General features: G+C 38.2%; 2 protein-coding genes across 2 annotated transcripts; both read left to right on the top strand.

Annotated features, from left to right (window-relative positions):
* The first annotated feature begins 2,916 nt into the window (after positions 1 to 2,916).
* ptcd2 (pentatricopeptide repeat domain 2) lies at positions 2,917 to 6,110 on the top strand. Its single transcript, XM_023424002.2, has 10 exons — positions 2,917 to 3,061; positions 3,682 to 3,774; positions 3,890 to 4,019; positions 4,208 to 4,325; positions 4,423 to 4,501; positions 4,585 to 4,676; positions 4,787 to 4,900; positions 5,000 to 5,074; positions 5,164 to 5,277; positions 5,598 to 6,110. Exons 1-10 carry the CDS (start codon positions 2,932 to 2,934, stop codon positions 5,817 to 5,819), a joined length of 1,167 nt encoding a protein of 388 aa, XP_023279770.2. The 5' UTR covers positions 2,917 to 2,931; the 3' UTR covers positions 5,820 to 6,110.
* An 833-nt stretch (positions 6,111 to 6,943) lies between these two features.
* On the top strand, positions 6,944 to 14,641 carry cacfd1 (calcium channel flower domain containing 1). Its single transcript, XM_023423996.2, has 5 exons — positions 6,944 to 7,557; positions 9,677 to 9,749; positions 11,052 to 11,177; positions 11,407 to 11,514; positions 11,989 to 14,641. The coding sequence occupies exons 1-5, from the start codon at positions 7,449 to 7,451 to the stop codon at positions 12,077 to 12,079; spliced, it is 507 nt and encodes a 168-aa protein (XP_023279764.1). The 5' UTR covers positions 6,944 to 7,448; the 3' UTR covers positions 12,080 to 14,641.
* Positions 14,642 to 15,036: the final 395 nt, after the last annotated feature.

Raw genomic sequence — 15,036 nt, forward strand, 5'->3', positions numbered from 1 at the left:
CTACAATGGTAGTAAAATGGTACAGTGCAGTTTAACTAAGTTTCTTGAATAATTTGTCTTCTGCATTGCATCCCAGCTATTTAAAAGTGGTGGGCGGCCACAACCCATCGCCTGTGGAACAACTCATTAATACGAATATTATAATAACGCTGAACACGCAGTTGGTTGGTGTTGTGGGTACCAGGAGGAAACACCTGCAATAGCATAGTATATAAACCGGCTGCAGTCAGCACGAGCTTGAGCCCAGGACCATGGCGTAAAGCAGCGGTGCTGAGCTACTATGATTACTTCTAATTCAAAGGAAAAGCAATCAAAAAATACAAAATGAATAAAATATATACAGCTCATAACAAATTGAAAGATCTAAAAAATATATAAGGAGATCTAGAATATGAAATATGTCAAAAGGATGTGAGAAAAATAATAATTTCGAGCATATTTAGTTCCTCCAGTATGCAGTCAACTGACGGGTGCCTCAGATCAGACGCCCCAGGGACACGGACTGAGAATGAACAGAGCAGAGTAGGATAAGAGGACATGTCTCCACGTTTCAGCATCCTTTTGTTGTACAGCGGGGGGGCCACGAGTCCACACATTTAATGCCTCTCAGCAAGTGAACACTCAGCTGGTGAACTAGACTCTGAGAGCCGTTGCAGCGAATATAGTAGTATTAGTACGACAAAAGCTTTTATATTTTCTTCCATATAGTATTACATTATTATTCACAAGTTATGCAAATGAGAAAGCATCCCTACTATTTATCCAAACCCAACATGCAGCTGCAGGCGTTTTATTTATGATTTAGTAGGAAATCAGACTCTGAGTAAATAGGCATGCATATAAATGTACATCATAAGTCTTTCAAAAGATGGAAGCCAACCTATTTAATTGTCTTTCAAGGACAGTGCCTTTATAACTGCGGCACACAGGCTGACACTGTAATCAGTACCAGCAGTTTTTTTTTCTGTGCCAAAACTGTTTCAGCAGGAACATTTATTAATGATGATGGGACACCCCAGGCACTTTCCAAAACTAAAAGGAAGGGCATGCAGGGATAAATCAAAGAAGATGTAAGAGCTACTATCTGTTGGCAGAACCTGGCTGTTTGTCAAGGGAAATTGGGTATGAGTGCTAAAATAGACCACCTACAAATGGTATTGAATTATCTTAGCAACCTTATGCAAGCTGCCACCACACTAAACTCTCAACCTGTAGCTATAGATGCGCAATATGTATGAGAAAAACTGTTTCTAAATTCATGCAAGCATACATATGCAGAGAGAGAGAGAGAGAGAGAGAGAGAGAGAGAGAGAGAGAGAGAGAAACCCTCAGAGACACATATACCTTGCAGGATACCATAAATTATCCAAGGCCCCGTGTCTGATTGGCTGAGCAAGCAATCTCAGCTGGATGGGCTGAGATCTTGTTGCCAAGGCAACAGTGGGGGATCCTCCCTGTCCCAGCCCTATTTTCTTTCTGCAAGATTTTCTATCTAAGGAGTTCATTTAAGAAGCGTCTTAATCATTGCAATGAATTTTTTACAACTTACCTACACAGTCTGTAGTGGTAACTCACATCTTACTATTAAATCCTGTGCGAAGAAGATTTGATGATGAACTTGACACATGCACACTGTACGTTCGTGTTCACAAACTTGCACTTTCATGTACATAGCGTGTGTATTGTGTATATTGTATTTATTGGTGTATATTTGGTGTATTTTTTATGTATATTTCCATAGATGTTTATTCCATAGATATTTATTTTCTGCTGTGGTGAGTGAATTTCCCAGTTGTGGGATTAATAAAGTTAATCTAATCTAATCTAATAAATTGTATTTATGATGAAGACATTATTTTTTTTCTATCAAAATTGTAACACAGTAAAACAAAACATTAAGTGCATTTAAATTAATATAAAAATGTTTTTAATATAAAGTGGAATTTCAAGTCCAGCAGCACTCTTTTCTAAGGATTTAAGTCCTTGGTTATGTAATGCTGTGTAGGTCAGTGGGTACACAAACTAGTGGCAGGGTTTATTATTTGTAAATAAAATCACATCTGTTAAAAAAAAAACAACAAAAAAAAAACAGTAACAGAGTTGAAACAATTAGTCAACTGAGCAATTAGTCGAATTAATCAACAAATACTCTAGTAATCAAGTAGAATAGTTTCAGCCATTTTTAAAACCAAAACACCAAACTTTTGCTGTTTTTCAAATGTGAGGATTTGATGCTTTTCTTATTATCTATTTAACTGAATATCTTCTGCTTTTTAACAATTGGTTGGATAAACCAAGAAAATGTAATACATGAGAAATTATGGGTACTTTTAACAGTTTTGTGAGATTTTATTAACAAATGAGTATTTGAATAATCAAGAACATTATATGTAGCGAGTGTGTATACAGAACCTGCCGTCTCCCTCACATTCATAACAACCGTATTACTGAGGGCCTCCTCTCAGTTTCTTCGTCCTTCTCCTTCCCAACACTGAGTGAAAAAACACCACACCAGCCATGTTTAAAGCACAGTGCAACAGCACCACCGGCAGGCTGAAAGAGAAACCACTTTGTAGTTCTGTGGCAGTCTGAAATAAAATAAAATGCTTATCACGAAAGCTTAGAAAACATGAATCACAAAAATCAGCACAGCTTCGTGTAACTGAGTGGAAAACAAATGACGATAAAGATGTAGAATTAAAACGAGTTGTACTACTGTACCGGATTACTAGTCGCTGCCATGTTGGATTATACCATTTAGAAACTGCGTATCACAAATTTCAAAATAAACAGCTATATAGACGGTCTTGCTCTAATTGAATGGGTATATGGTGAAAGTACATTTTAAAATTTGATTGATTATTCTGGGAGGCAATTTGTGTTTTAAACCTGTACAATATGTTCAAAAGCATCCCCTTTGTTTTCATTGCGATGGTACAGTCAGTGGACACTATGGCGCTGGGCAGATTTGGTAAATGTTGTCGGTCATTACCCTATTATCCATGTAAAGGAGTATTTTTAGGTGTTTTACAGCCAGGATGGATTGAAAGCTGTACAGGAGGTAAGACGAACAAAACTCCTTAACATGTGTCCTGTCTGAAACACAGGGGTCCGCTAAAACCGGCTGGTTTTAAAGGCAGAGAGAAGCTACATTAGCAGCTTGTAATGAACACACATGCGTACAAAGGTATTTTAACGTTACATTAAAAGTATAAAAATGGAATAATAGTTACCTGGCTGCAAATTGCTTTAACAGTGCATACAGGTGTGTTGACCTCTCATCAAAATCACCCAAACCTAGGTTTACCTGGGTTTTTATTTGCAGAGTTTGCGACAGCTGTATGATGAACATTTTGAACAACTGTTATAAGAAACCAATCAGTACTGTAGTGCTGAAATGATAAACTGATTAATCATTAGTCAATTGACAGAAAATTGATAGGCCTGAAGTCTATTAATGATCAATCATTTGTCTGTTTTTAGAGGTAAAACTTGCTTTTAACAGACTTTAAATGTCAATAATTTCTTGTTGTCCTACTTTTCTATGATGGTAAGGTCCGTATTGGGGGTTTGACATTGGACCATGTTACCTTGGGATTCAGGGAATAATAGTAATTGTCAGACCCCCTGATAATGAAAATAATTTTTGATTACTGGCATCTGAATAACTTGTCTCTGCAGCGAAGAGGCATCTGTTGTCAGAGGATGTTATCAAACTTCATGACTTTCAGCAAAGGAAACTGGCTGTGGCTCACCTCGTCACTGGATCGAAAGGTGAAGTAATTGTTCTCACTGGCACTAAGCTGCAATAAATTGTTTCATGTCATACATGCACACATGCGTTATACGTGATACACAAAGATTGATGTTTTTACCTTATTTTTTACAGGAAATTGTATTGAGCTAATCAGCGAAAAACTACGAAGGAATGAGCTGATACTGAGAGATGAGCTGAAGCTTCTCCTTCACCTGTGCCAGTCTGCTGATGACATGGTGATAGCCAGAGATGTCATCTATAGGTACAGTACATCCTTTATAGACAGTTTTGTACCACACAAACAAGCTGTGCAAGACCTTTTGACTTTCACGCAGATTCGAATGAAGGAAATAAGATTATACCCATTACAAGGAGCAAAAAAAAAGAATGTCTTCAATGTATCAAGTATCTTAATTCTGTATAAATGATCTAATTATTTGCTCTCACTAGGTATCACGCAGAGAACCGAAACTTGGCATATGGAGAGTTTAAATTTGGTCCTCTCTTCATGAGACTGTGCTATGAGCTGGGTCTGGAGGACATGGCAGCTGCCACACTTACAGATGTGGTAAATTTTTACATCAGTCACTACTCTGGCTATTGACAAAGTTGTGTTAAATATATATATATATGAATATGCCATTTTCTCTCACTTGTTTGAACAGAGAATGAGAGGGTTTTTCAATGACGCAACGTCCTTTAACATCGCCATAGACATGTTATTCACAAAAGGCTCTTATGAAAGTAAGTGACAGATTAACTTTCTAATTTTTTTCTTTTAAATTATTGTCACATTTTTATAATATTCCAAATGTTGGCTGTTGCAGATGCTCTGGAAGTACTAAGAACAATGAGGAACCAAGGTGTACCGTTCAACAAAGACACACACACACTGGCAGCTGGTACCTGCTATAAACTGGTAACATTTAAATTATTTAATCTATAATTTTATTAAAAGGGGAGTTCATCTCTTCAGATGTATCAGGTGTTTATTGTGAGTTGAGGTTTTTATGTTTTTATGTTGGTCAGAACACAACAGACTCCTACAAGATCTGTATTGCCCTGATAGAGGAGGGACAGACCAAAGGGCAATTCATCCCCAGACATGCTTACTGCTTTGCTGTAGCATTAGCACTTAGGCAGGTAAGTTATATCTTTTTCTATTCCCTTCATTCATTTAAAATGATGTGGAGAATATTTCACTGTCATCAATAATCAGTTTTTTCTTTCCTTTTTTTCCAGAATGACATTGAAAAAGCTCAGTCATTGTATTCACACATTATGAGCACAGACAGCAGATTATGCCAAAATTTAAAAGTAAGGGTGCATCATGTAACTATATTATACTACATATACATTATTGCGGTTATTGTTCATTTATTAATTTGTTTTTAACTGTGATTTAGATTGTAATACTAGTGATGTCAGGAGCAGTGAGAGAGGCCATTTCCACCCTGTCTGCAGCCGTGTTGCCTAAAAGCCCCCTTTTTGTGAAGAAGCCCGAGTTTTCACAGGACGTGGTGAGTCAAACACCTGACCGTTTGCTCAGTGGCACAGAGGCTACTTATACTTAAAAGATAAGTCAAACAATTAGGGAATAGCAACAGATGCAGTAATTAAATGCATAATTTGTGCTTGCTTCCTGGCAGAGGGGTTTTTTGAAAAATGTCTATACAGTTTATTCTTTGAACAGAATGATGTAAAGCCTGAGGGACCTTTACTCAGTTTGTTGTGATCAGGAAATGTCACTTGAAATAGTTAATACAAGCTACAGAGATTGATGTTGATGTAAATTATTCTAAAAACCGAACTCATTGGTCTCTCGTAACCGCTTTCACAGGTGAATTTATTGCGCTTGCGGAGTGAGTGTGGACCACACATGATGGAAATGGAGCGGACAGTGACTCGGCTTGAACAAGCCGGTCAGGTGACTCAGCAGACCCTCGACGGCATGCTGTGCCACACACCCAGAGGGAAGAGGAAACTAGCGCCAATACTGGAGGAGAGGAGGCTCAGCCGAAGGACTATGAGGCCCCTACAGTCCACTCTGCTGTCTGAATGATGAAGCCTGCCTTAAGTGTTGGAGCTGGTCACTTAAATACACACAGATGACTGTCACGATTATCTACTTCTCCTTAAACACAGACATAGTCATCCCCCTGCAGACTGGGCTTCCTATCCAACATTTGACGAAAGAGGTCACAGTTCAAGTTTATGCAGAAGGCACTTAAAATGAAAAAAACCTTGTAAATTGGTATTGCATTTCCTTGTAAAAATCTCATGCGGATAACATAAGTGATTGGGAAGAATGTGTTGTGTGATTAAAGATGAATTGGATATTTAATAATGAAAATATATTCTTTGTTTTGCTTTGATGTGCAGGGATGTGAGTGAAATTATGTTTATTTTGCCATCTTTAATACTTTTTACCCATTCAGTCCTAAGTTGACAACCATTGCTATTTTTGATTTATCCAATTCACAATGTAACATCTGACCACTAGCAGCCACCAGTTTGTGCCTCTTTCACATTTGAGTCACAGATGCACACAGTTGCAGCTCCAGAAAACAGGCTAAAAATCCTTTGTGCAGTAGACAATATGGACAAATTTTTTGGACTATATGGTTAGAAGAGTCTGGAAGGATTCTGGAAGTACCTTCATATAGAAATGTTGCATTAGGATAGTAGATAAAAGCAAAACTGGTAGTGAAGGGAATAAGTCAAAAGCTTTTTTTTTTTTTTTTTACCAAGCATTGAAAGTTGAAGAAGTATAGAGCTTTTTATATTAACATTTTTACATTTTAAATGAATAATAATATCAAATGATACATTCAGATCAAATGTAATTTGTCACTTTCTACTTTCAGGACAGTGGTAAGTGTTGTCAGACAACCTTAGCCGGTTATGTATATTTTAAAAAAGTCGTTGCTTAGCTCTGTGACTCAGATGTAATGCAATGCATAAAGGCATAAAGTAGGGTTATAGTTTACACTGAGGCTTAGACTGGCACATCATAATTTGCATTAATAGGAAAATATTAAAACCAGAAAAAAATGCAGCTGCTAGGCTTTCATCTGTACACAGCGATAAGCACAAATGTGTAGAAAAATATTCATGGCAACCCCACACATTTGCAGCGCCAACACATGTAAACAAACCATGACGCAGATGAAATCCCTCCCACAATGCACCGCTTACATCTGCTGAGCAACCAGGGAGGGGAACAACTGAGCGGCTACGTGGACCTAAACAAATAGGAGGGGAAAGTGTATAGTTATAAATCAGTAGAAATAGTCTTGAAGATAGTTTTTTGTTCATTTACAAGACTGCTAAAGAGTTAAGGCCGAATGCAGCGGTGATATCGGCTCCTAGCGGCAGCTGGTGGCTGTGCTATTTAGCATCAGCTAGCCCGTTAGCTGGCGCTGACTGACGGGGGAAGCCGTCTGAAAAGCTGCTGGTAACATCAGGCAGCTGGCCCCAACAGGAAAAGATAAAGGAACGAAACGATTAAAATATACTTAAAAGTTGATATTACCTCTTGTATTACTGAAAGGGACTCCTGTGTCGTAATAAGCAAGTAAGCAGTTAGTTTGTCGAGACAGGCTAACTTAGCTATTGTTGGGTGGTCTCAGGCTGACATCTGTAAATACTGGCTTTGGGTGGCTTTAGCTAACACAGCTAGAAAAGCACAATGAGCTCCGAGGAGACTGCAGCGTCCACTAAAGCCACCCCGGAGGATGATGGCATGACATGGTGGTACCGATGGCTCTGCAAAATAGCTGGAGTTTTGGGAGGAATATGTAAGTAATTTATTTTGTCATTTGATATGTGAAATAATGATACACATGCCATACATGTATAATGAATACAACCATTGAGTGTGCCGAGATCCAGTTTGTTTATGCTGTTTTCTGTGATAAGCAGGTAAATCTATTTTCTTGTCAGCATACTTGATAGTGTTTGTTTGGACTCCATAGCTCTGCATTAATATAAGGGTCAGAGCAGAGACAGGACAGAAAGGGCATCAGATTTCTATTTTGAAAATAAACATGTTTTTGATTGTGTATATGTCTCATTACATTTGCACAGCTAAGCTAGACAAAAGCTTTGTCACAGCCTATTGTCCCCATCACTGCAGCAGCTACTACTGGGCACCGCCTGTTTGCCTGGCTTGGTCATGCCAGAACAATTTGTTATTCCAAAATTAACTTAATGATATGAACACACTGCATCCACAGCAGGTGCTTTGACTCCTTTCCTCGGGAGTTCATGAGACAGAAGTGATTAACTGCTGGTTTTGCAGTTTTCCGGCAGCATTGCAGCCCTCCCTCTATCCTTCTCTCCTTCACAGTGACACCAGAGTCACAGCGTCTGTATCACATTAACCAGCTGGGGCACTGCATATTCAATGGGATCTGTATTATTAAGGAGGCTGGATGGTCTAAAGGAGCAGGATATGCTACGTAGTTCTTCCACTGCTTGTGACACTGTGGGCTTGTCTGTCCTGACATCAGGCTTATTTCCCTTCTATTCTCACTCTTGAGTTGCAGCCAGACAATGTAGTGAAGTATGGCGTTGACTCTCAAATACTAAAGATGATACTGGTCTGGAGAACATTTATGGACATGTTTTTGTTGTTTCATGATGGTATACTGACTGAACAATTAATGCGTTAATCAGGGAAAAAAATGCAGATTAATAGAAACCATATTAAACTGTATCGTTTAACTGAAGATTCTGCATTTGAAAGCGATTATTTCAGTCACTTTCTACCTGAGGCTTGTGTTGCCAGAACAAAGCATTTATTTGCAAACACACACTCAGAGCTAGGGGTAACTTTCAGCAGTTATCCCAAAAAAGCCGACATGTCCTCATTTGTGTTCTTATACTCAAAATTAGCCAAACATGCAACAGTAGATACATGTCACATTTTGTGTGGTTGATTGGTTTATGTTATTGTGAATACAAATGATGATTGTTTAGTTTTATATCTCTAGGACTGACGTCATTGGTTGATTTACTGCTGATGTGTTAATTAATTTAGCTAACACACTTCTACAACGTGTGATTTTGCATGAATTTGCATGAATTTCACACAACCCATGAACACACCACCAGTGGTCTTCTTATCAATTAACTTGTGCCTTTTTAATATAGCTGCAGCTCATCTCATATTGCAGTATACACATATTTCGGACAATGGATTGTCAGATGCTGCATATTAAGTAAAATTAGTGATAAAAATTTCAACACAAGTCATAGTCATTGCAAATGTTGTAAATACCAAGAATTACCCCAAATTATCATGAGAGGAATCTGTCTGAAGCAAATTATCTCGTACATGGAAAATGTTGCCTGCTTTGATTTTGACACAGTGGTAATTAGTGTTTCAGATTTGATATGGGTAATTAATTTTCAGGCCAAGCATGTTTCATAATAGCTTTTACATCTAGATGAGATTGCAGATTCCATAATTTTGTTCTATGTTTTTCAGGTGTTTTCACAGTGCCTTTTATATAAAGCCATGTAAAGACAGTGATGTGCTGCTCTTGAAAGACATTTCTATGTTTGTTATTGTTTGTTATTTCTTTGCATTAACATACTGTACATCCTCCAGATGTTATGTATTGCTGATTTTCTTGTGTTGATTATAGTGTACAGGCATTAACTAACCAAATATATACCATATGCAGGAAATCTTAGTATGTAGTTATGGTGATTGAACTGGATCTCTTGGCAGCCTCATCCATAATTTTAAGATCTATTCTCCCCTCTTAGATATTTCATAAATAAAATGCCAATAGACAAATAGATAGTTAACTTTATTAATCCCACAGGGATACTGCAGTGTTTGCAGTACTAATATTTGCTGTATAACAGGCCTAATGCTTTGTCTTTTGTTTCGTCCCAATCATGCAGCCTGTGCCATTGCAGGAGTGTGGAACTGTGTCACTGTGAACCCTTTAAACATTGCTGCTGGAGTGTGGATGGTGTAAGTCTTTAACACTATTATACTTTCTTTAATGTAGCATGCATAGATTAGCTCATTCACGTTCCATTAGCCCAGATGTTTAATACGCTGCAAGTACACAGGAGAAAAAACAATAGACACACTATACAACCACTTTATTTAGACAATAGAAGCTGCTCTATTTTACCAAGTCTTTGTTCATTTATGTAACCTCAGGTCCATGTTGATGTCAGAATAGGGTTACACAATGAAAGTGTTGTCTTAGGCAACCTGATGATTATTTAATCTAATGAATATTTGTGTGCAATTTGTATGCTGGTTCTAGTTAAGTTTTATTAAACACAAACTGAAAGACATATCAAACTATCATAAACATGATTGATCCAACAGAGCTTTTACTGTGCAGATGTCCAGTTTTTGTAATGATGCACTTGTGTTACTTGTTCATTTACATTCCTTTATTTGTATGTACAGTATTATTTTTCGTCGATAGTAAGCACAAGTCTCGTGTAGCCGTGTAGCCACACCTAGAGTACAGCTCAAATGATGGAGTTAGAGAAAACGTCTTGGCGTGAACGTGTTGTGCCTGTGTCTGGATTTAAAATATGAATTTTGGTATATGCCATTAAAGAAAAAAAAAGAGACAGATGGTTTGTTTTTCTTCCCTGCCAGTTTTGCCAGTTATCCTCATTACACCTGATCACACCAGACTCACTTTTGACACCCTGGGAATGGCCATGATCAACAAGCCTCTTCCACTATTAGTGACATTGTTTTTTTACACAATCCAGTTAATTGAGAAAATAATCACCAGGCCGATCAATAATGAAAATCTTAGGGCCTTTACAGTTACTCCAGAAATAATATTTTGCTAAACATCAGGGATGAGAATGTCATGAACAAACACTGTTTCTTTGTCTTATGTGAAAGTGAACTGAATATGTTTTGGTTTAAAACAGTTAATCAGACAAAACAAGAGATTTGTAGATGTCATTTTGGGCTTTTGGAACTATTACTCTCAAACAGTTAATCAAGAATACAATTGATAATTGAATTAATTGATAATTAAAATAATTGTTAGTTTCAGCTCTCTGTAGAAACTTTCTTGCTGTTTCTTTGACAGTAAATGTGAGCATGAGCGCAACAGCCCGTGTTGTTACCTTGCCTAATGACTTTAACAGCATAATGGTTCTTCTCTAACCGTCTGCTGTGGTTAAATTCCTCCAGACCTCCATCAATTTGAGCCACAGCTGCACAGTATTTGAGAAGGAAGTGCACAGGATGATTCTTTGCTGTGTGTCTGTCCTTTCCTCCTGTTTCAAGGTTGACTGCCTTCGCGTTGTTCTTATGCGAAGTCCCGTTCTGTTGCCAGTTCATAGAGTTTGCTAATGCAGTAGCAGCCCGCGCAGACAAACTCAAACCCTGGCAGAAAGCCATCTTCTACTGTGGGTGAGAACAACTATGCATTGTACATGTTTATGTCATTGGAGACTGTACTGCACTAAATGAAAAATAAAATTTTCGTGGAATGTGAATTTCTGATAGTTATAAACATTGCATAAGCTATCTGACAAACTTTTGGGAATGTGGATGTTTTATCTACAGCATGGACTTCATATGATTTTCTGACGTTTGTTTTTGTCTCTTCTTGGCCGTCTCCTCGGTTGCTAATTTTCAGGATGGCTCTGTTTCCTGTGTTCTTGAGTTTCTCCTTTACAACCTTGTTTGGGAATGCCATCGCCTTTGCTACAGGAGTTCTGTATGGCCTTGCGTCGTTAGGCAAAAAGTAAGATGTCTGGTTTTAGTTAGTAACATATTATGACATATCAAAGTACTTAAAAAGCAACAGAAAGAAAGCATCAGCTATTTTATATAATTTATTTTCAGTATCTATTTGAGCACTTTTAATGATTCATTTTGTAATTACTTTTATCTCTCGATGTCTCACTCATAAAACACTCTTCTAAAATGATTTATTTAACAGGCTCTCATATTAAATGCAGTGTGCCACATTATAATCAGTTAATAAGATTTTTATTTAATGCGTGGAAGTTCTAACAACTCTAATGAGCCTCTTAATTCATGCAAATTAACTTTTGACAAGGTCAGCCCTGTAATAACCTTGCAATTAACATTGTCACCCTCTCCTGTTTACACCTGCTTTTTCTTTGTTACTGCTCACCTCTCCCTCCTCATTACTTTTTTATTACCATCCTTCTTTCGCATCTTGTCTTCTTTCCTCTCTCTCTCTCTGTCTCAGGGGAGACGCAGTGACTTATGCCAGACTGCAGCACCAGAAACAGGGCGACGAAGAGAGAATGGCAGGAACGACAAACGGCGCTCCAGAGTGAGGCATCTGCCTTCCCACCCTCCTCCTCCTCCTCCCCCTCCTCCTCTCTTTTCTTCAGCTCCATCCATCCTACCTCTTCCTCCATCCTCCTTCCTTCACTAACCTTTCTGTCACTACATAACAATGGTATTGAGTTTATTTATTTACTTCAATTGCTGAATTCCCGTTGTCCTGACCTAATAGTATCCAAACAGATTGATGTTGGGTTCAGTCCATTATTTGATACCTGGTGTGTAAATGCGGCCTCTCCTTGACTTGATACCGTTGATTTAAAGTTTTTTTTTTATCTTCTTATGGGTTGTATTTATTATTTGTTTCCCTTCTTTCTTGCTACTGTTGGTTGTAAACCCTTTTTGACGGAAAAATGTGAGGTACATCTTTGTAGCCCAAGAGCCTTTCAGGAAATCTGAACACAAATTAATGTGATTGTAAAATGTACATATTTGACTTCAGGTTATTTCTATTACTGTGAGGCTGTGATTCAGAGTTGTCTGACTTAGAGAGTGCAGCGGGTTAGGATAAGTCAAACAATCCACAGGGTTCAGACTTATGCTGTGTGTCATTTTTGGCAGCACATCCCAAATATTGATAAGTTTGGAAACTTAATTTAGTCCCAGGTACTACTGGTTGAAACGCAGGGTTCAACCCTGATTTCATCAAAAGGTTCATTGTCCCCTGGGACTGTTCCTTTGGTGGGAACTACTGAATAGAAGAGAAAATCTTTCCATTTTGGATTTAAAAGTCAATTGAGGTAACAGTGAAGACTACTACAAGAAAAGTTCTATTTCCATTTATGATTGGGGTCTTTTCAAACCTAACTTACTGCAGATAAAGCAGCCACTGGAACAATATCCCTGTGTATTTGTTGTTATTCTTAATAATGTGAAGAGGACTTGATTACCAGTTGTGTTGGGAAACTGCCTGATTTTTTTAATCAGTCAGACTGACTATTACAAAACTGATTTGTAAATAATGACCTAAAGTGCTACCTTAAGTGTTTGTTTCCCTGACAGCCACACACAGTTTGTGTTGATTGGTATATATTTGTGACAATAGTTTTTGCCTGGAAATACACCAGTAGGGCAATTTCATGTGTTAAATGTTGATGAAGAGCAACAATTAGATTTTTATGACCTTTGATGGATAATGGGTTTTAGTAGACAAGGCTGTGTATATCACACAATCATAGAGCATTGGCTGATTGAAGAATTTCCTCTGAGTTTAATTATTGTGAGTTTCAGTCACACCCACTCTCAGAGCTTAGAGGTTACTTTCATCTAATAAGACGTGTCGAGCTTCCCGAAAGATCTTTGTGAAATCTCCACCCTATGTGCCTGAGGTGCATCATACAAATGACAAGTCTGAAGTAAGAATGTGTGATTTTGGTGTGAGGGTATTACGCTCACTGTGTACATGCAACTCTGAACTGCAGCCTGAATGCATTTATAAACATACAGAGGCATTAGGGATGTTTTTAACCATGGGGAATGTATTTGGTAGACGCAAAGAGAAAGAAAGATGAGTTTTAGTTTTGTTTTATGCTTTGATATGTTCTTTTTTTCATTTGTTTTAAACTCACTTAAAGCTCCAGCACTAAACTTTTTGTAGCATGGATAAAGGGGGAATTTCATTCGAAGCTTTCGGTGCATGGGTCCGCTTGTTTACGTACGGTTCCTCATGTTCAAGCAGCCGGCGGCCAAGTTGTGGCTGCAGATGTTGTGGTACGTTATGTACTGAAAAATTGGAATGTGCGTGTGTTTTATTTGCTTTCCTTTTTTAAAATATCAGTTACTGAATATTTTCTGTGTTTATTATGAGTCTTAATTAGTACATTATTCTACCAAAACCCATTAAATTTTAATGAGGGGAAGTGTCTTGATTCAGGGACTAATTGGTCTGTATCCCACACAATCGTCAGAGCCACGGCTTGCCTTTGTCACTCAAATGAGGTATGCAGTGGGTCAGCAATATACGGTTTGTGTTTGTGTTGTTTGTTGCCTTGCCTTGCCTCCGTTGTGTCATTGGTAATGAGGATGCTTTGGGAATAACTGTTTACACGTACCCCTTACAGCTGTTTCTATCCTACATCTGTTACTGGTTGCCCAGTGACTGGGTGGATTATTCACACATTACCACCAGCTCTCAGGTATCACACTTAATCAATGCACAGCGTTCAGATACAGTTAATAAAGTAGTGTATGCAAAGATCATAGATATACGGTAACTAGCATCAGCATGACTATGAAATTACTACACCAGAGCCAGTGGGAAGGTTCACAACGTTCACAAGCAGTGCTCACTACACAAACACTACACACACACACCAGCGATATGCTACAGTCTGACACTACACTGCTTTACTCGTCCAAAGCTATCCATCCATCCACCCATCCATGTTTTATTCAATCCAGTCACATGCGTCCAGATCTCATGAATCGACTGCTTCTACATCTGCAGGTGTTGTGTGTGTCCTCTGCTGTAAGGGATATGTGTACAACGTGTGTCGTGATGTGAATCCTGATCCTGTTATGAATTAGTGAATTAAACAAACTTGCTACTACGATCATGGTGTTGGCTTCCTATGTTCTGAATATAGGAATATGCAAACGATGTTGTTGCTGCTACTGGACAAAGATGTCTCCTGCTTCACTGAGTAGTCTATTCTCAGTGCATGTGAGGTTTATACAGGACAACACTTTGCTTCCAGTACGATGTAACACATCAATCATAGGTTTAAGGTGAGCACACAGAAAGGAGATGAATGATAACATCCTTCTAGAGTCAAATTCTGCACAAACAACAAGCAAAGCTCATTTTAATGATGTCGCTTTTAAAACCAATGCACCTGTGATTTCTTCACTGTCTTGTCTTGCTTTGAAAACTCGCACATCAAAGTGATGACCTCTTTTTATAGTTTATAAATGCAGCTTGTTGCCATTCAACCCACTGTGACCCGCA

The sequence above is a fragment of the Seriola lalandi genome, unplaced genomic scaffold (assembly GCF_002814215.2).
Source record: "Seriola lalandi dorsalis isolate HSWRI2012SDOR001 ecotype SW California unplaced genomic scaffold, Sedor1 jcf7180002054695, whole genome shotgun sequence".
Taxonomy (NCBI): domain Eukaryota; kingdom Metazoa; phylum Chordata; class Actinopteri; order Carangiformes; family Carangidae; genus Seriola; species Seriola lalandi.